General features: G+C 39.3%; 2 protein-coding genes across 2 annotated transcripts; both read left to right on the forward strand.

The window, feature by feature from the left end:
• The first annotated feature begins 238 nt into the window (after window positions 1–238).
• On the forward strand, window positions 239–2352 carry LOC104453236 (NAC domain-containing protein 71). Its single transcript, XM_039316812.1, has 5 exons — window positions 239–436; window positions 536–708; window positions 827–1086; window positions 1561–1665; window positions 1775–2352. The coding sequence occupies exons 2-5, from the start codon at window positions 537–539 to the stop codon at window positions 2117–2119; spliced, it is 882 nt and encodes a 293-aa protein (XP_039172746.1). The 5' UTR covers window positions 239–436; window position 536; the 3' UTR covers window positions 2120–2352.
• A 10419-nt stretch (window positions 2353–12771) lies between these two features.
• On the forward strand, window positions 12772–19448 carry LOC104426439. Its single transcript, XM_039317685.1, has 7 exons — window positions 12772–12910; window positions 13162–13259; window positions 17334–17573; window positions 17645–17767; window positions 18199–18314; window positions 18613–18680; window positions 19100–19448. Exons 1-5 carry the CDS (start codon window positions 12772–12774, stop codon window positions 18265–18267), a joined length of 669 nt encoding a protein of 222 aa, XP_039173619.1. The 3' UTR covers window positions 18268–18314; window positions 18613–18680; window positions 19100–19448.
• Window positions 19449–21786: the final 2338 nt, after the last annotated feature.

Raw genomic sequence — 21786 nt, forward strand, 5'->3', positions numbered from 1 at the left:
TCTAGAATCTTCTTCACCAAGGAAACGCTTGAGACATCTTCATATCATGGTCTGCATGCATGGTTACATGCATAAAATTCTGGAGTCTTCTTCGCTGAGGAAGCGCCATTCAACTTTATACAATCACATGCGCATTCATGCATGCATGTCATGTAGTTATAAGCTTTCATTCTTTTTCCATTTGACTACAACGACCACATGGGTCCTGCTAACCCTTTTTAATCGGCGTTGTGGACTTCGAAGAAGCTGTTCTTAGCGGAAATTTCGTCGTCTTGAACTTGAGGTGGGATCCATTTGAACAGTATTTACCTTCTCTATCAAGCTAAACGAAATTACTTTTTTTCTTGTGTACATAAATTGAACCACTTGGAAGGGTTTGGAGCTAGCACTCTCAAGCAAAGCCAAGCCGAGCCAAGAGCAGACTCTTGTTTCCTGTGTTTGTATTCTCTTCCTCTGCTTATTTCACTTGTCCCATTCTCTATTCTTCTCCTCTTCTTTCCATTGCAGAATTGAATTTGAGACAGCAGGAATATAGCATGGCAGGATCAATGGAGGAGCGGCAGGTGGGATACGGATTCAAACCGACGGAGGAGCAACTCGTTGGTCATTTCTTGAAAAAGAAGCTCAAAGGAGAATTGGAAGCTAGCGCTATTCCCGAGGTATATATCTACGACTGGGAGCCTGCGGATTTATTTCTGCTATACGATGGTAAGTTACATTTAGTTCTTAGAATTCTCTATTTCTCTGTTTTCTCATGGTTGGATGCTAATTGGTAGTTGCCAATAAGACTTCAGTAAAATAACGGGTAAACAATCTTTGGTTGTAGGATTTTCTAGTGAATCGTCGGATGGACGCGAGTGTTTCTTCTTTTGTCCCCGTGGTCGTAAGAGGAAGACCCAGTTGGGATTTTGGAAAGAGACAAGTAAAAAGCGTGTTATCCGAGCACCAGACACCAGTAAGCCGATGGGGACCAAGAGGATTTTTGTTTACTATGAAGGTCGACAACCAAGGGGCCCCAGGACTGATGTGGCCATGCATGAATATCACCTAAATACAGATGATTCAGATAGTGAAATTTTGGACCCGGTACTCGACTTCTCTTCTTTTGATTCCCCTAATTTAGCATCTTTAACATGGTTACAAGTGCAGGTAAAATTGATTTCATTTCTCTAGATATGTTCCTCATTCAGCTTCTTGAGGTTTTCTAGCTTTGTGAGTTCATGATTGTGCCATAATTCAAGTGCGATTTACCTTTAATGCCGCTGTACTTTGAACATTGGTTTTCGCAAGTCAGAACTTTTCCCACTGTATTTTGTAAAGAAACGAAACTTACCAATAATCATTTTAAGTTCAAATTCCAGTGACTACTGAGGGTTAGATTGCCAAAAATAAAGTGATTCTGCCGCAACGAAGGGGGCAATTTTTTCTTGAAATTCATATTACTTCAGTTTTGATAAGTGATGCGTGATGTATCTCATGCATAATGTACTTTTGTGCAACAATAGAGTTTTGGTTTTCTTAACCGTGAAACTCATCACCGGTATCATTTTGTCTTTATAGACAGCGATGGTTCTCTGTCACATAATTAACAGGAAAAGTAAGGAAGCAAAGTCGGCAACTGCCAGTGCTTCAACCGATTTAAGCAGCCATCTGAATAGTGCGCAGGTGAGCAAATTTGGTTGATACAAAGCAACATATGATCTGAGATACATCTAACTACACTAAGGCTCGAATACTGTATGTTCATTCTTTTTTTCGGTTTTTCTTCGCTCAGGCAATTCCAGGAGTTACTATTGAATCTGACCATCCAACTGAGACGTTGAATGCTGGTTTACCAGACTGGAACGTGCCTATTCCTGATCAGCAGCCTCAAATGGGCAAAGAACAACCTTCGTGTTGTGGTGATAATTGGCACGTTGATGGACATAGCGATAGCTGTTGTCATATACCAAATTCTCCGAGCGACAGCATCAGTATCATGGATTTTTTGAATTCTGACGAGAACACCAGGCAGACTCAAACATGCAAAGAGAAACATTTACTGTATGATGATAATGAGCGTGTTGACGGACCTAGCGATCCAAGCGACGGTATCGGTCTGGAGGATCTCTCCGACTAGAGCAAGGATTAGTATGCCAAACTACAGTGTGCGTAGATTATGCTCTGCAGATTAGTTTTGAACTGTGATAATGGATTGCCAGTGTTTGGAGATCCTTTATGGACGTTAATCTCAGCCTAGCTTGTTATATCAGTGATAATGCTGTGCACCAACTATGCTTCTCCAAGGATGGGACATTATATCAATCTTGTATGCTTGTATATTGCAGTATTAATTTTTCCTCACAATTCGTATATTATCTTAATTTTTCCTCACAACTATGCTTGTATGCTTGTTCGTCTAGCCCTTGAGAGGGCTTGCAGCACGAGAAATTCCCTATATTGCTGTAAAATCCCAAGTCCATACATATGACTTGTCAAGTGATTTGTAAGTAAAAGAGCCATTCCTGATCCATTCGCCAATTATTCCGCACGACGACTTTCTCGGTCTCTTTTGATTTCTTGTCTCTTACCCTTTCTTGTGGCCTCTCCACTCTCAACATGATGATAAATAGGGCAAAGTAAGGGAAAATTTCAAATAAGGTTTGATGGTGAGATTATTTTTCAAAAGACAGCCCAAAGTGAATCTTATATCAAATAAGGATATAAGGTGCCAAACTTAGTCTCAAATAAGATCTAAAGCTTACCGACCGACTAAATCTTTGTTGCCCGCATACACATTTGACTCATGCGGCGCTTTCCAAGCCATGGCCTAGGGCATTTTCATCCCACAGCATTTTTTTTTTTAGTTTTCTTTCTTTTCTTTTTCTTTCTCTCTTTTTCTTTTTGTTTTCTTTTCTTCGGACCGGGGAAAATGAAAAGATAGAAAAGAAAGAAAAAGAAAAAGAAAAGAAAAAGTGTCGTGTAAGCCACCTGTGGAAGGAAAGAGAAAGAAAAATAAACAAAAAGAAAGGACACCAAAAAAAGAAGAAGCTTTTGGATGGAAATGCCCTTGGTCTTGAGACTAAGTTTGTCATTTCAATACTTTATTTAAGTAAAAGTTCATCTCGAACTCTTTTTTAAGAAAATGACCTTATTTCATGCCTTATTTAAAATGCTCCCGCAAAGAGGGCCCAAAATTTTTAATGAAGGCTATAAGGTGCCAAAATTAGTCTCAAATAAGAAGTAAAGCTCACTCGCCAGCTAAATCTTCATCGCCAACAAGCACATTCGACTCACGCAACACTTTCCATGCCATAGCCGAAGGCATTTTCATCCAATAGCATTTTTTTATTTTTCTTTCTTCTTTCTCTCTTTTTCTTTTTGTTTTCTTTTTCGTTTTATTTGGATTAAAATGTTCTTACAAAGAGGGCCCAAAATTTTAAATGAGGCTATAAGGTGCCAAAATTAGTCTCAAATAAGATGCTGAGCTCACTCGCAAGCTAAATCTTCATCGCCAACAAGCACATTCAACTCATGCAACACTTTCCAAGTCATAGCCAAGGGCATTTTCATCCAATAGCATTTTTTTATTTTTCTTTGTTCTTTCTCTCTTTTTCTTTTTGTTTTCTTTGGACCAAGGAAAATGAAAAAGTAAGAAAAAAAACAGAAAAAGAAAAAGTGTCAGGTGAGTCGTCGGTGGAAGGAAGGAGAAAGAAAAATATAACAAAAGAAAAGAAACTAAAAAGAAAAAAAAACAAATAAGAAAGAATAAGAAAGGAAAAAAAAAATTGGCGGAACCTTGGGCATAGCTTGGTTGTGATATCTCTATATTAACTCACTTGAGATATTGTTCACTTCAACCCATTCCATACCAAGCCTTATGATTTTGTCCTTCAGCGTACGAGCAAGCATTTTCCTAAGAAGTAACCCATCTTGGTAGTGCTCTTGCTTGGACTCACTTGACTTTGGAGTTCTGAAACAAAGCTTGTCGTTACGTCAAAGGGCATCTCCATTAACTAATTTCAATTTTCACATATATATTCCAAAATTTGTGTCCTCATGTTTGGTCCATAGTTCAATTCATTCCTACTCTATTGGCCATGTTAGAATCTTGCTTAGAGCCACTCATTGTTTAGGCCCTTTGACCCTAGCAACCACTCCCCACTCTCGTCAGACTGGGTAGAGACCCACCAACTTTCGTGTTGTTTGTCCCTAAACCAATACACCTACTAGAGGGGGGTCTAGCTCTGACACCATATTGTGACATTCTTGGATTAATTCACTCGAGATATTGTCTGGTTTAACCCATCCTATACTGAGCCTCATGGTGTTATCCTTTGGCACATAAGTAGGCACTTTCCAAGGAGGTCACCCATTCTAGCATTGCTTTAACTCGAGTTCGCTTAACTTGGAGTTCCAAAGCAAAGCCTACTGTTATATTAAAAAGCGCATCCGTAAGTTAATTCCAGTTTTCACATACATATTCAGAGTCAATCTTCCCCCATTTGGTCCACAATTTAATTCATTTTTGCTCCATTCGCCATCTTACAAGCCTGTTAGGTGCTGCTCCTCATCAAGCCTTTTGGCCTTGATGACCACTTCCTACCATCGTGGGACTGGGTCATTACATTGGTAGCACATGCTAGCCAATCGGCAAAGACTTGGCTAGTCGGTGAGCTAATGCTTATTTGAGACTAACTTTGTCATCTTAATGCCATATTTCAGTAAAAGTTTTTCTTAAACTCTTCTGAGAAACAAACTTATTTTGGGCCTTACTTAAAAGAGAAAAAACCACCAAATACCCCAAACTTTGCCCAAAGTGACAAATTTGTCCTAAACTTTTTTTTTTTGTGGCATGAAAAACTTCGAAGTTTGTTAACTGTGATACATTTACCCCAAACTTTTTTTTGTGACACAAAAAACCCTAACTTTCATTTGTGTGACACATTTATTCTAAATCATAGGAGCATTTTGGTTTTTTTTTTTTTTTTTTTTTTTTTACTTTTAAAAACTTTTTTCTTTTTTTTTTTTCTTCTTTCTTCCCTTCGCCGGTCATGGCGGAGCTGGTGAAGGGAAGCCGACATCCAGTGAGGGCCACCCTTGCTAACGTCGGGCGAGGTTGCCCTCGCCTGGGCCGGCTAGGGCGGCCCTCGCCGTCGTTGGGCGAGGGCCTCCCTCGCTAGATCCGGCAAGGGCATCCTCGCCTGACACTGACAAGGGCACCCCTTGCCTGAGTTTGGTGATGGCACTCATTGCTAGCGTCGAGTGAGGGCCACCCTCGCCTGCATCGGCCCTCGCCAAATCGGGCGAGGGAGGCCCTCACCCAACCTAGCCGAGGTCGCCCTCGCCGAACACCGGCGAGGGCGGCCCTAGCCAGCCCAAGCGAAGGCGACCCTCACCCAACGCTAGTGAGGGCAGCCCTTGCCCGATGCCAGCAGAGAGAAGAAAAAAAAAAAAGAAAAAGAAAAAAAAAACATAAAGATTAAGACGAAAATGTCCTTAATGGGATAAATGTGTCACAGTTTGCAAAGTTTGGGGTTTTTTCATGTGATCGTCACCGGCCCCTCCGGCGATAGGCGGTGATGAAGTGATTGCCATTTTCTTTATTCTTTTTTTTTTGAACTGTTTTGTTTTTTAAATAAATTTTATCTTTTCTTTTCTAGTTTTTAAATATAATTTGAATAAAAAATCATTTTAAAAAGCCACATGGAAAATTAAAATTCATTTTAAATACCACGTCCACGCCATGTCAACATTTTCCATTAAAATGGTTGACGGTATTAATTTTAGGACTTAATTAAACCAATTTGACAAGTTTTAGGACTTGATTGCATTTTTTACAAGTTTTAGGACTCAATTGTATTTTCGTTACAAGTTTTAGAACTTCTATTGCACTTATCCCTACATTCATTGTTCAAATAATTCTTCATATTTAAAATTTGAATCACATTACACAAATGAGGGAGAGGGGGGCTGATAAACAAGTGTAAATCATGCATCAATAAACAAGTATATAATCATGCGTTATCATCAAAGGCCTTGCCAGCATGACAGGATCTAGCACAAAAAAAAGAAGAGCAAAATTTAGTACCCCATGCAAGGAAGCAGATGTTGTGAAACGAATATCTCTCAACCATTTCATAATTGCCCTTGTCTCTATTCATTGGAAAGAATTGCCCTTTCATGAAATACATACAACATAAGATAATACAACAAAACTAAAAGTAAAGGGGAAATTGATCATAAATCATGGAAAGAAAGAAGTCCTTTCTTTACTCATATTAAGCAAGAAGGAAATTGCTTTGCTAACAACTGCAAAAATGCAAGAATTATATCTAAATATGCAACAAATCCTCAAAGGAAGAAAGTATACGTGATAAGATCTTCTCCACTAGAAAAGATGAAAAGAATAGGAGATTAATTGTTAAATTCCACTACGACACATATATTCTTTTCTTAAAAGATGAAGACAACCATGCAGCTTGGTTGTAACTTTTCTTTATTCTTTTCCCTATAAAGCATAATACAAATTAGGTAAAAAAATGGAGAAGTCTAATGGACTTACCACATATATTCATTCCGCTTTAACTAGTAAACTCTATTTACTGACGATGATTTTCTCATTAAGACAATCCATATCTAAAAAAACGAAAAAGAATAGATTAAATAAAATATTTGCTTATTAGATATACAAAAAGAATTACAATATCTAAAATATATAAACATCACTTACCCAACTCAAATTTTTCTTCATTCTCGATGCACTCTTCAACATCAATCGGTACACAAATGACTCTTAACTAATCTTGAATGCAAATCAAAGCTTTCACTACTTTAGGAGTTAAAGAACTTTGAAAGCCATCAATTACACAACCTGATGTACTGAAAGTTGACTCTGAAGCAACAGTAGTCATGGGAATAGATAAAATATCTCGAGTCATCAAAGAAATGATGTTTTATTTTGAGTCAACAATCTTCCACCACATCAAAAGGTCAAGATCAAGAACTTTTTTATTTTTTTCTTGAAAATACTCATTAAGCTTGGATTTGTTGTCATTGTACTCTTATTCGTTCGAGTGCAAAAATATTTTCTTCCAAGCTTGGTCATACTTATTTATACATTCATTACCACCCACATCGGTATTGGAACCACTACTACTTGCACTCAAACTATGGCAAACAAAATTTCTATCCTTTGAAGTTGAAACAAGAGAAGATTGCTCATAAAATTCATACAAACGCTCTAATGTGTCATTCACCTTGTAATGCATCTCTTTAATTTTCAATTCATCATCATAAATTTGTCCATACAAAAAACTCACATAATTCAACTTGGCTCTAGGATATAACATAATTGCAATCAATATCATCATATTCACTTTATCCAAGTTTCCATAATATTTGTCAAATTTTTCTTTCATTTCTATACCCATAACTTGAAGCTTAGGATCTGAAGCATCCGCCACAACTTTCAAATATATATAAAACGAAATTATCTCTTCAAAATAATCATCTGAAGTAACATATGAACTCTCTGACATCCGATTGGTGGCATCATAAAACACTTTCAGAAATTCTGAAAGAATGATAACATTTTTTCAATCATCATCTTTAGGAATTTCGTGGTTAAGCTCACTTGCAAAAGATAGATCATCTTCTTCTATTATTTTAAAAGCTTTTCTAAATTTTATGGCAGTGTCTAAGATGAGATAAGTAGAATTCCATCTAGTGGCAATATCAAGAATAATCAAACCCTTATAAGTGATCCATTCACTCTTAATGCAGGATTGAAATGCTTTGGCTCTCATGGGAGAACTCCTCACATACCTAACAACATATTGGATACGTGCAATAGAGTCACACATCGTAGTCAAGTCATCTCTTACAATCAAATTTAATAAATGAGCCGTGCATCTCATGTGCAAAACACTTCGTCTAATATCAATAACTTTTCTCTTAAAAGTTTTTCCCTCAAGTAACCAATTGCAACGTCTTTCGAATTAGTATTATCCACGGTGATTGTGGAAACTTTTTTTTTTTTTTCTATTCCCTACTCTTAGATGCATTTCTTCACTATTTTCCCAATCTTCCTACCCCTATAATTATGCATCACCACAAAACTGATGATTCTTTTATGCAACTTCTAATTTTCATCGATAAAATGTCACGCCCTGAATCTCGAGCGCACGCACATCCTTCGATGGTCGATTGAATTGCGACATTCCCAGGACACGTCACCGACCCATTCATTTTATTGCACAGGTGAAAGCGAAATAAACAATCTCCAGACAACAAACAAATATGGGATAGAAAAACAGGACAATCAAATTTCACAAACACACTTTTATAAACAAACTAGGTTATATACAAAAAGGTCTAGACCCCAAAAAGAGTTACTAAACTAAACTTGCCCCGAACCTCATCTACTTGGGATCCGGGTCTACCACGATACCGTCAGGGATGTCGATGTCTAACGGGTCAACTAACTCTATTGTGGGCTCCTCAGCCTCGGGCAACTGATTCGCCTTGATATCAGCTATGATATCGGTGTCAAACACGAGGTTGAGTATCTCCTCCAACTCAGCACCTTTGACAGGTCCGTCAAAACCATCCAAGGGGCCCTCTTGAACCTCATCAGGCCCGCGACAAAACCACGCTTTGAATTGATGAGGTATCAACTAAGGTTGGCCCTCATCGACCCAGATCGTGGTCACGATGAGCTCATGGCTCCAAGGATTCCTAGGAACAGGAAAGACGGTACGCTGCTCTTTAGCCTCTCGTGGCCACCCAAAATGAACGGGTCTCACCTCCATAGAAGGACCTAAAAATTGTAAGCCATGACGGGGTGAGACAATGTCTCAGCGAGTATACACCCTAAACCCTGATTAGGATGGTAATACACCTAGAGGCAGCCTAAGCACACACCAAGAGACTCACCTCGCCTCAGCACCTCCTTACACATCAGTATGGTTCATATAACATATGCATACATTCAATGTATTCGATAATTGAAACGCTTCACTTTTCCACATATCAATCAATCACAGGGGTCTCGATTATAAGGCCAAATCGTTATGACACATCTCATTCCGTGCTACACAATTTTGTCCCATAGTCAGATGTGATCAAATCACTCAATCAAGCATTCCAATTAGTTATGACCCAATGGCCACGGCCGACCCAACAGTCAACGGTCATTTGGCATAGCCGGGCATTGTCTCACCCCATTGAGCACAACAACGTCTAAATCTAGACGGCATTCCTGAAGGAGCATCAGCTTAGCCTCCATTGTGACCGGCATTTGTTGACATGGGGCATTCCCGAAGGAGCATTGTCCGGCATAAATGCTCGTGACTGGTTCCAATAACGATTCCATACATATCAAATCTCAGCCAAGGACATCATGTTTTGCACTCAAATGTCTCAATTTAAATAATGTGCTTGGCCTATTTTCTTCATATTAAAAACACTCGATAAAATAGGTGTGCATGGGCACACAATCAAATCGAACCATAAAACGCGATATCCTCTCTTAAAAAAAAAAAAAAAACCCACAATTTTATATAATACTTAAATACCAAAATTCCATATTTTGAAATAATAAATAAAAAATAAAAAATCAGCATCCAACTACACAAATTAATAGTCAATTGCACAAACTAACTACACCACGATAATCGCACTAAATTCTAGCAAATGGCTATCCCGATAAAATTTCCACTAATTAATAAATAATTAAATAAATTATAAAATAATTAAATAAATGTAAAATAATTAAATAAATCACCAATTAAGCTATATACACTAATCTAACCACCTAATTGGACTTAATTAGACTAATCTAACCTATTAAGCTACTAACTAAAATCACTAACCACCTAATTGCTAACTTATCTAATTACACAATTTAATTAAATAAAAAACTAACTAATTTACTCTAACCTCACTTAAACTAACTAATCTCTCATTAGGCTAATTAAACCGCCCTAAGCATAATTAACCTCATAATTAAAATTTAAGAGGTAAACTCATTGGATTAGCAAATAAACCGGTTCACGACGACACGAAAACAAGCAAGACTCGAAACTATGGCGACACCCAAGGAGGTTTGGAAAGGGCCTGAAAAAGCCCACAAAGCTCTCAGCTCAAAAGCTGAGATGGCTTCTATTTTGGGTTGGATCGAAGATTGCTAGAGGTTGGGCTCGACTGGAAGGGGGTTGGCTGGTGCAAGGATGGGAAAAGGGGTCGGAGGCAGCGACGGCGATGGCTCGGGGACGGCTAGGGGCGACCAGGCTAGCAGCAACGAATGGCTAGGGGCTAACATCTAGTAGGCATGGGACGCAGCGGGAGGCTGGCTAGTCGACAAGCTTGGGGCTGGCCTCGCGGGCGATCGGCGGGCGTGCGAGCGGCTCAGGTGGACTGGCGGCGGGTTGGACGATGGCGGAGGAGAGCTAGCTGGTTTGGTGAGGACTGGTGGTTGTTTTGTTGGTTCTATGGTTTTGTTTCAGCAACAATGGAGAGTGAGGGAGAGGAAGAAGAAGAAAAAGTTGCTGCTATTGAAGGGGGGACAAAGGGGCCACAAAGTCAAGCCAAAAGATCTAGAATACTCAAGTCTTCAGGTCTATCACCAATATCCATTTCCCTACCAAAGCTTCCCAAACAAGCCACAAATGATGCCCAAATGTTGCAGCCCCCCAAGGCCTACGAATTTCAGCATTTCCATCTTCAATTTCACACCAAATCTCTCCAATTCAATCCAATTTGGTGGTCAAAGTGCCAACATTTTTCACAAATCGAAATCGTTTTGATAAGAACTTGTCTCCTAGAGAATTTGATGATTGATGATATATCCCCGAGCAAAATGACAACTTTGCGCTACATGATACATCCCCGAGGAAAATGACAACTTTGCACCACATGATGCTGATTGACATCGATTTTTTTTTTTTAAATCAGTTAGACTTAGCATTATTAGTTTGTTCAATTAATACTACAATATTGTCAATACATTTCTTGATGTCGTCCCTAATGACATTTGCTCAAGTTGAGTTTGACAGGATTCCCCAATGAAGCTATGCAATTTTCAAGAGGTTAGCGGATACTTTCCTAAAGACTTCAAGGTTCATGGTCAGCCTTAAACCATGCCATGTTCGGAGGTTCATGGTCAATCTTAAACCATGTCATCTACAAGGTTCGTGGTCAGTCTTAAACCATGTCACTCCAAATATTCATGGTTAACCTTAAACCATGTCATCTACAAGGTTCATGGTCAGCCTTAAACCATGCCATCTCCGAAGGTTCATGATCAACCTTAAACCATGTCATCTTCAAAGATTCATTAGTTTTCTTCAAATCATGAATTTTCAACCCAGTCGAAACCCGTTGTTACACGGTGAGACTTCATTTCTTTCTTCTTATGACACAGTGTGCTTCTGTAGCCCGAGGTTCCTCTCATTCTTCCTCTAACATGGCGTGCTTCTATAGCCCAGAGTCTTTCATTCTTCTTATGACACGGCGTGCTTCTATAGCCCAGGGTCTTTCTTTTATCCTATGACACGGAGTGCTTCTGTAGCTTGGGGTCTTTTATTTTTTTATTTTTTTATTTTATGACACGACATGCTTCTATAGCCCGGGGTCTTTCTTTTTTCCTATGACACGACGTGCTTCTATAGCCTGGGGTCTTTCCTTTTTCTTATGACACAACATACTTTTGTAGCCCGGGATCTTTTCTTTTTCCTATGACACGGCGTGCTTCTGTAACCCGAAGTCTTTCCTTTTTCCTATGACACGATGTGCCTCTGTAGCCTGGGATCTTTCCTTTTTTTTTATAACACAACGTGCTTCTATAGCCCGGGGTCTTTCCTTTTTCTTATGACACGTCGTGCTTTTGTAGCTCAAGGTCTTTCATTTTTCTTAAGACATGGCGTGCTTCTGTAGCTCAGGGTCTTTCCTTTTTCTTACGACACGACGTGCTTCTGTAGCCCAGGGTCTTTCATTTCTTCCTATGACATGTCGTGCTTTTGTAACCTAGGGTCTTTTCTTCTTCTTACGACATGGTGTGCTTTTGTAGTTTGGGATCTCTCTTTCTTCTTATGACACGGTGTGCTTTTGGAGCCCGGGGTCTTCCTTCTTCTTATGACATGGCGTGCTTATGTAACCTAAAGTCTCTCACTTCTTATGACACGGCGTTCTTTTGTAGCCCGGGGTCTTTCTTCCTCTTATTGACACGATGCACTTCCATAGCCCGACCTGGTGCAAGCCTATGAACCCAGGGCCTTTCTACCGTCGAAATAATTTAGGTGACTTATGTCTTTAAATGCAACCTCTTCGAGGCTACATTCAAAGAGGGACAGTTGTTGACACCTTTTTTTTTTTTTTTTTAAAAAAAAACAGAAAAATGCTTAGGGGTTGGGTTGGGCTGAATCCTGCCTTGGCCCGGCCCACCGCCTACCTCCCTTTCCCCCTGCATTAGGCTTGGCCCTTTTCCCCTCTAGCCTAGCATGCGCCCAACTAGTCCTCCTCCTCATGTCTGTGTCTTCGCATGCACAAACCTATAGCAAAAGCAGAGAAGTAGCAGCAGAACAGCAGGTCGAGTAGAAGATAGAAGCGGGAGCAAAGGGGGCAAATGGAGCACAACAGGGAAGAGATAGAAGCGACCCGAGAGGAAAGAGGGACCGAAGGGGAGGATAAAACAGATATAACCAAGGAAAAAGAGAGGGAGTAGGGAGGAGAAGCGGAACACACCGACAGAGCGAAACTAGGGGCAGAACATAGAGGAAGAAACAGCAAGGAATGAGCAAGAACATGAGGGAAACACAAGAAAGGAGGTTCGTGGAGCTTAACCAAGGAGCCAAGGACTCCCAGGGACGCCTTACCGCCGCCAGTGAGCTGCCGATTGCCGCCAACCGCCGCCATTTCTCTCAAAACGCAGGTAGGCATTTCGTCGAGTACTTTGTGTGTGTTTTCGGAACCGAGTTGGTCGAAGCTCGTTTCGATCGTTTCCGGTGAGCTTCGACCCCTGTAGGTCCTTGGCTAGGTCATCATTTGATGTTGGTCACTTGCTGAGAACCCTGGACTTGCCTTGAGTCCCAATTGGGTTCGAAACCTCACGATTCATTAGTGCCTTTCACCTATTCAACAAAATGTTTCAGTGAGATCTAGTTTTTGTCCTCCTGTTTTTAGCTAAAACTGAGCACCATGAGTTGATTCGTTCTGTTGAGGCGGGTGTTGTTGTGTTTGCCATTTCAGGCATCAGTCTTTTCGCTAGATTCCTGCTAGGGGTGAGCAATGGTCTAGGGTCGACCCCTGGACCAACCCTGACCGGCCCAACCTGCTGGGTCCCGGTCCGGTTCCCAAGGGGGACCGGGTCGGTCCTTGGTCCTGAAATTCCGGGACCAACATTGTGCGGAGTTGGTCCTCGGTCCTAAAAGTTTTGGGTCGGTCCAACCTGGACCAACCCCGTATATTATATTATATTATATTATATTATATTATATTATATTATATTATTTATAATTCTCTTATATATTCGAACCTAAGTAAAATGTTTGTTATATTATATTATATTGAAATGTTCTATCAATAGTACTAATAGTAATTTCAATTTAAAAATTTTGTTGAGTATTAATTAAGTGTCGTTTGTTTTGTTTTCAGGTGTTTAGAAGTTCAAGTGAATTAACAAGATGTGAAGTTATATATTCATGGTTTATATTAAGTATTTTGAACTTTTTATGGTTTAATTGTATTTTACTAATGAATTTCAGCTGCACTTTGCTTTTCAATTTGTGTCAAATGGTAGATGGTTTTGAAGAGTAGAGTAGTACTACAGTTGCTACGGTGATTTGCTAGTCAAGTGGTGTGAAGCTCATTTTTTGGTTGAGTGGACTCTACATAATCAAATGCAGGAAAACGCTTTTGCATATGATGTTATGAATATTAAAGATAGATGATTACAAGAACTTTCCATCTTGTCCCATATCTTGATGAGCGATTAGCAGATACAAAATTTCTATTATTGTGTCATCTTAAATTTGCTAAATATGTATTGGTATTTATAGTTTAGTTGCACAATGTCGCATTATTGATGGATGTGTAATTTGAATTTGTAAGTTTGCTTTTTTAGGGAGTATAAAAAATAAGACGAAAAAATTATCGATCGGTCCTGGTTGACCACAACCGGACCGAACCCATTGGGTCGGCCCGGTCCTTGGTCCCAGGCTCAATAGGATCGGTCCTCGGTCCTAAAATTGAGGACCGACACTGTACAGGTTGGTCCTAGGGTTAGGGGGTGGCCCGGACCAACCCGGACCATGCTCACCCCTAATTCCTGCCATGGCCTCCATAGTGGTCACTTGCAAAGGCTCTGTAACTTCCCACGAATCATTGTCCAAGTGGTCTTGTCGTGGTTGCCACCGGAGTGGCGCCGCCGTCTGGCCGAGGTCGCGTTGTGCCCCGTCTGACTGAAGCGACATCGACAGCCCTAGCCAAAGGAGCACCCTTGCCATTCGCCATCACCGCCCCCTGCCGCAATTGAAGAATCATAGGTAGGGGTCAATGGGCCGATAGTTCTGGCCCACTTGACCTCTTTTGCTTGGACTCTCAAGGGGCATTTTTACAAGGGAATTGGGCTTGAGTTTGGGCCCAATTCGGTCTAAGCAACGGCCCGACCAGGGTTGGTCGGGCCTAACCTGCTTAGGCTCGAGACCAGCCCGCCCCAAACTAGGCCAAACCCGAGCGGGCTGGACCAACCCACCCCAACCAGGTCAAACCTTGGTTAGGTCGACCGGACCCAACCAAGCTTGGTCGAGAAAAAAAAATTCGAAAAAAAAAAAAAATATATATATATATTTAAATGAAAATTTAAAAAAATGAAAATCTAAAAAATGCAGGGTTTGGTTGTGAATTGCCTTGTCTTGCCTTCTTAGTGTAATTAGGCATTTATTTGCTCGTATATTAATTATGTCGCATGTTTAATTTGCATTTTTTTTATTATGTTTAAGTGCACGTGCTAAAGCTTATTGCAATTAGGATTTTGGTTGCAAATTGTTACTTTAATGATTGCGTACCCACATAATCACCTCATATGTTAGTGGATAGATATAAAATCAATCCAAACTGCCTGAAAAAAATCTTTTATTTTAAAATGAACAATATTAGGTATAAAAAATGGCACTGATTGGTTAATTAGTATAATCAAGTCTCCGACTTTAAATTCTCTAGTTGCGTAGGAAGTGAGGTACACTCCCGTACCTCACTTGGTTTCTAACCAACTCCAATAGTCTAGTGGCGATTCCCTATTGCAAAATTCTTGAGAACACCCTAATGTCACGTGGGGTATAGGCTTGGTAGAGCTCAAGCCTAATCATGGACCATAGGTCTGTCGTTTAGGAAATACCCCTAAACTTATCCCCTCCCCCCGAGGGATTGGTTGCGACACCCTATATTCTAATTGAATAAAATTTCAAGCAATTTACTTGTTATTTTCAATCTACTATTTGAACTAAAATTTGACTTTGCAATGTTCTTGAGACTTCAAAGCACGTTAGAATTCATCCACTTTTGACTTGAAGTCGAATTTAACTATTTAATTTATCATTAATGACCCTCCTTTGGAATTTATCTACTATTCGAAATCATTGATTATTCGGTTACCCCAATTTTGAAAAAATTCACTAAATAGGGTGCAACCTTTATAATGCTATGAAGCATAGTATGTTGGTCGCCCTCCTCACCCTTATTATCCATAACAAAAAAAAAAAAAAAATCCGCAGCTTTAAAGTTTCTTCTAATAAGCATATGGACTTCTTCGTAATCTTATTATTTTGAACATCACTATGATTAATTTTCAATCTCAAATATAATATTAAAAAATACATTGAATGCCATTTGGATGGTTAAGGCGTGTTATCATTAAGTTGTCCAAGAAAATATATACAATAGAAATTGATTAGTCAAGATAATTATGAAGTGAATTCTTAAATATCTTACTTTCCAAATTGCATTTAAATTTGTCATCTCTCTACCATTTAACTATCTTTTCCAAATTAATTTTAATATTTAATATATATTTTTTGTAAGGTAAGAATATATTGAGCTTAAACCAAAACTATACAAAACAGACCGACACCAAAACTTACCCTCATAATGACAGACAAGTCAGAACGAGTGGAAGGGTGTCACCCAAAAAACAAATAGGCACCAAGCTAGGTAGCACCACAGCCAAACAGGACAAAACAGCCTAAACAGCGGCAACAAAAGAAAAGGCGGCTCGGAGCAGCCAACCAGAGGCGAGGAAAACAGAATCCGAACAGCAGCTACACAGAGGAAACAGGCCCCAGATGGCAGCTAGCGGAAGTCTCCTACCAACCAGCGCACCACCCAAACAACCAGCAGCACCCAAAAGTGAGCGACAGCAGTGCACCCGCGGCCAGCCTAACATGCGTGTACTTTTTGCTACTTTTTAGAGAAAAGAATTTACTTCTCCCAATTGTTCCTCCTATATATAATGAAATGAAATTTCGAGGGATTTGTACAAAAGCTCTGAGCAACGTTCAATGACTAATGTTTATATATTTATACAATAATAGATTAATCAATTGCCACTTAGAATTTTCAACCTCTATTCTACGGCCTTTTATTTTTCTTGTTTCTTCTTATAAGCATTTTCCCTTTTGCCTAGTCATTTTTTGGTCCACAAACCTGGGCCAAGATTGAGGATATTTCAGTAGGATCTCCTTATCTAAGTCGGGACCCACCGTCACATGTCCATCCATTGGCAAATCTGTGGGTCACAAACTTCCAGCAGAATCATCCCATGATCAATACGGCAATATGACCACGCCATTACTTTTTTAATAATGCACATCCAAGAAAATCATTCAATCTTCAAGTTGCACTACTTGCAATGATTTTTTAATGTGATCCTCGAACTGATAATTTAGGCAATCACGTTCTTAAACTTGTTAAATTTTTCTGATCCACTTCATATTCCAACTCTGGCAAATTGAAGCCAACATCTACAAAATTTCAATATGAAAATAATAGGTAATGCTAGAAACCGAAAAGCCATTGAGAGCTTGTTTAGAAGCTTTTTCCAACTATTGTGTATGCGTTTTGGTCGGCGCAAATTGATTGCCCATAGTGACACCAACTTTTTTGTTTCACATACCAAAAATTTTGACCAGGACTGACGGACACATCAAGCTCGATTTGCCGGAATTGTGCAACCAAAAGACTTAATTAGGGAACATTTTACGAATATGGAGATTTGATTGTAGAAAATTATGAATGTGAGGGCCATATTGAAGAGTCAGTGTATGTTCAGGGACCGATCGTCCGCATTTTCTGATAGATAGGGGGAATGTGGGAGAAAACAAGCAGCCAACAAACCAGAAGTTCTAGGAGGACCCCACAGAGAGAGAAATGGCTGCTCTTTTCACCATCCTTTCATCTTCTTCTCTTGCTCCCACGACCAGAGCTTCGAAGATCTTCTATGGAGGCCGCCACCATCAGCAGTTTCTCATTTTCCACAGTCCCAACCAAGCCTCCAGAAATCCCCTCTCTCTGAGTGTCCGAGCCGCCAAGCTCTCCTCCGGGTACCCATCAGCTCTCTCTCTCTCTCTCTCTCTCTAGAATTTCAGCTCATGTTGGATTGCTGGAAGCACAGGTGGAAGTGCCGAAAGTAGAGCCCAAGTTCCAGGCTCCATTTCTCGGATTCACAAGAACTGCCGAGATTTGGAACTCCAGAGCTTGCATGATTGGCCTCATCGGGACATTCATTGTCGAACTGGTCAGCCTCGTTTCTTTTAGCATAATTTCTTGCTCCTTTTTGTTCAAGGACGTTCCGGTGTTGTGGTTACTAAATTTAGTAATGCTAGATACAAAGGAGAGAGCATATTAAATTGATTTATAAAATCCGATTTTGTTAACAGTGCTCTTAAGATATTTTAAGAATGTTTAATTAGGAACATTTCAGTTTTCAGATAGTGGTTATACATAATATGAGTTGGCAAGTTTCTTGGAGAGCACTCTCGTCAAATAATGCCACAAATTATAAATCACATTTAAGTTCATGGATCCATCCAAACACCCCGCAAGATTCCGCAGTATTACTTTGGGTATCATTCTAATAACCAGTCTTAATCTCTGTGGCACTATTCTAGTAAAATCTGGCATCAATTTTTGCACACCTGATAATGGTTTTGTCTTGATTTTGGTCAGATAATAAACAAAGGGATTCTTCAGGTGATTGGAGTGGAGGTGGGCAAGGGCCTCGATCTTCCTCTCTGAGAGATTTAGCTTCCTTCATCGTATTGGAAATCTCCCTCTCTAGAGAAGTACAATACCTTCAAGTTGGTGACAACTCTCTTGGCTCTACTCTTGCTGCATAAAGAGTAATGCTGTGCTGCTCCACTGGCTTTTCTTGTTGAATAGCTTGCAAAATCGATTCCAAAGGCTTTCTAATTTGCTTGTAGATGACACTAACACCCTCCTCTTTTGACCATTAATAAGATAATACAGCAACAACTTAAAAAAGAGTATGAATTGATCCTTCTGAATGAATAGCCAATTTGTATGTCATTGAAACAGAGGTTGACAGATGTTTTAGAATTGATTTTTACTAATCACTGCCAGGTTTCACTTGCTGAACACCCGATCATATTGACATCACAACAAAAGAAGCATCAGACTTCAAACCTAAGGTAAACCGAAATTGACATTCCTTGCCTATGGCAAGCAAGGGCTTAAAAGCTATAAGATGTATGCACAGATAGCACATAAGCAGTAGAACTAAAAGGGACTAAATTTGAAACATGACAATGCTTCATAGACACCAGGTACCTAAGCCCCCTGGCTTTCACAAACAGCTCAGTAGAAAAAGGTAGAGGTCACTCTAAACAGACAAGATTTGCAAACTGTAGCAAGATTTTAATTGTTTTAATCAGTTTCCGAACCCAACGCAGTATGACAAATTTAGTCATATTACTTTACTCTATTTGAAGAAGTTACATGGGATCAATAAGTTGAAAATCACTTATCCCAGGCTGAGATGCCTCATGATATGCTATTACATTACTAAGAAGCTCAAACTTCTACCTAGTAACAAGAACATGGCTTACAGAATCCGGCAGATCCGAGAATCTACAATTGGCAATTGGGAAGAGGACTCGGAACAATCAAGCGCCTTGGATAGTGACATGCGACGAGTCCACCAGGCAGACTCTGCCCAGCTCTTCAGTCTCTCTCCCTCGCCCTTTCTATTCTCCAGAATGCAGAGGATCTCTGCACACACACCTACATTAGGGCATGTAGCTTGTCAATGGACAAAACCTATTTAGAACTGCATGCCAGCGTATCCACAAAAGGTCCTAATGCATATGTGACAAGTAGGATACAATGTTTCTCTATAGGAATGACAGATATGTTCTAACAAACTATGAGACAAATGCAAAGGTGGACTGCTATAGCAAGAGAAACATGTGGACCTTCTCGTTTTTCTCCATGAAAATCTGATTAGATCTTTTCGTTGGAAGCTATCCTCGTAATTCTGGCAAAATTAATTTTATAATAACCATCTAGGCAAACTAGAGACATTATCTGACATGACTAAAATACATTATTCTGGGAAAGTTAATTCTTTCGGCCATACCATATATGTAAGATGGCAACCCCTTACACAGGTATGACCTAATAATCCTAACCACTTTCTTTTCTCCCTCATTTTAAATATATGTAACCTAACAATCCACTAATCCTCCAAAGGGAAAACCCAGGAGGACTTTCTCTTGATACAACTACCGAAGGACGTCGTCGTCATCGAAGCCTGACTGATAAAATCATGTATAACAATGGGAGCCGCCTATCGGAACTGATATGGCTAACAAAAATAAGCTATAAATTGATGGTCCGCCTAGCATGGCCGGGAAGCTTGTAGGCTTCTATAAGTAAACTATAGAAGTCCAATGTTTTTTTTTTTTTTTTAAATGCGCACTATCTTTCTCTTGTATAGATTCCTAGAAGTGAACAAATCGTTTGATACCTCTAGAGTTTTTCTATTTTATTAGTAACTCACTTCGGGTAATCATATCAGATTACGGAGGTTTGATTCACTTGAATTCTCGCAAAAAGATCCATATTTCATTCCTAAGTCAGAATTGGCAAGGACTCTCTTAAGTGACAAAATATTAGGTGTCAAATTATATCTCGAATTTTAGCCCATTTATGTAATGCGACCTAGATGGATGATAAAAACAAGGGCTGTTAATTTGGCTTTATCCAATTTATTTGCTAAGATGGTAAATTTCGTAAATATCTAAGTTACACCAAGAATTGGACTTCTTGGCAAAACCGTACAGTGGAGATGAAAGCCACGGTTAAATTTTCTTTCGGGCCCAAGTCAAAGTTGTTGACTCCTGGGCAACATACACAACGCGTGGGTTTTCTTTAACGAGAGGAAGCACTGCACAAGCCAAGAAGCCACACACGGTGAGAAGCAAGCCGTCGTACGAAGGACAAAAGAAAGGGCGCCATTGTTGTTTTACCGTACGCAAGCATTTTGCTTGAGCTTGAATATACGTGATTTTGTATTATGAGTTTATATCTAAATCAAGTTATTTATTTATAAATACTTTAGATTTGGACTTAAATCTTGATTTTGAAAAATATTCGAGTGTATAAGTGATTGTAACTCTAATTCTCCGATTAGTGAATTATTTGTCACTAATTCTGCTCATGAATGTAGGTATTAATACTAAAAACAAATCACATAAATTTCTAATTTTTTTTTTTTTTGTTTATTTCTCCAATATTTTCGCATTGACTTAATTTGTAAAATCCTAGTGTTTCTACATAATTATTTTTACAACATTAGGTGATACGGTTTTGCTAATTTGGAAAATAATCACTTCATTTAGCCCATGACATGTTGACATGTGTCCATATGGATCCCACTTTCATAATTTTTTTTAAATCTCTCTCTCTCTCTCTCTCTCCATTACATCTCTATTTACTATCTTCCCCCGTCATCTTTTGTCCACTCCCCTCTCTCCCTCTGTAGCTGCAACTTCAAAGCTCAAACTCCATGGAAGCAAGCTTCACTATGAAGCCAGAGATGATGGTCCTTGCACAATGCGCTTCCCAATAACAGTGTCTCAAGAGCAAGATGTCCAAGTTCCCACCACATTTTTTTTGGGGAGGGGGGGTGTTATGTGGATGGTGTCCTGATTGTGTAGTCCTAAAATCACATAACTTTCCATTATGTTTTGAATATATCAAGATGTTACTAACTTTGATATCCCTTTAGTTAAAAATATCAAAGCGAAAGAGAATTGCAAAATTTTCTATATATTTCAATGTATGTAATAAAGAGTACATTAATCTATCCATAGGTTATATGATATGACTATCTAATACAACGTATCAATCAAGATATACACACAATTATAGGAAGACATATGTAATCTTGATTGATATAAAGTGTGACATCCTGGATTTTCAATTTTATTTTCAATCAAATAAATCGGGCCTTTCATCGACGCGCCTATAGTGCTATTCTCAGAGCCGATCACTCGTGGGATAACTAGATTACTTGGGAAAGTCATTAGGAGATTTTAGTACATTAGACTTGAGAATTCGACCAAGAATTGACTGCTCGACCGTGTTTGTCGAGATCATTACAACATAGTAAGATTGATTAAAAATCAAAGATAGGTCGGTTTGATTGAGATATGTGGTTAAACGTGGGTGAATTCACTAAATTGTAAAATTCTCGTCGATCGACACTAGATTAATTTTTCTATCATTTTGGTA

Source organism: Eucalyptus grandis, chromosome 7 (assembly GCF_016545825.1).
Source record: "Eucalyptus grandis isolate ANBG69807.140 chromosome 7, ASM1654582v1, whole genome shotgun sequence".
Taxonomy (NCBI): Eukaryota; Viridiplantae; Streptophyta; class Magnoliopsida; order Myrtales; family Myrtaceae; genus Eucalyptus; species Eucalyptus grandis.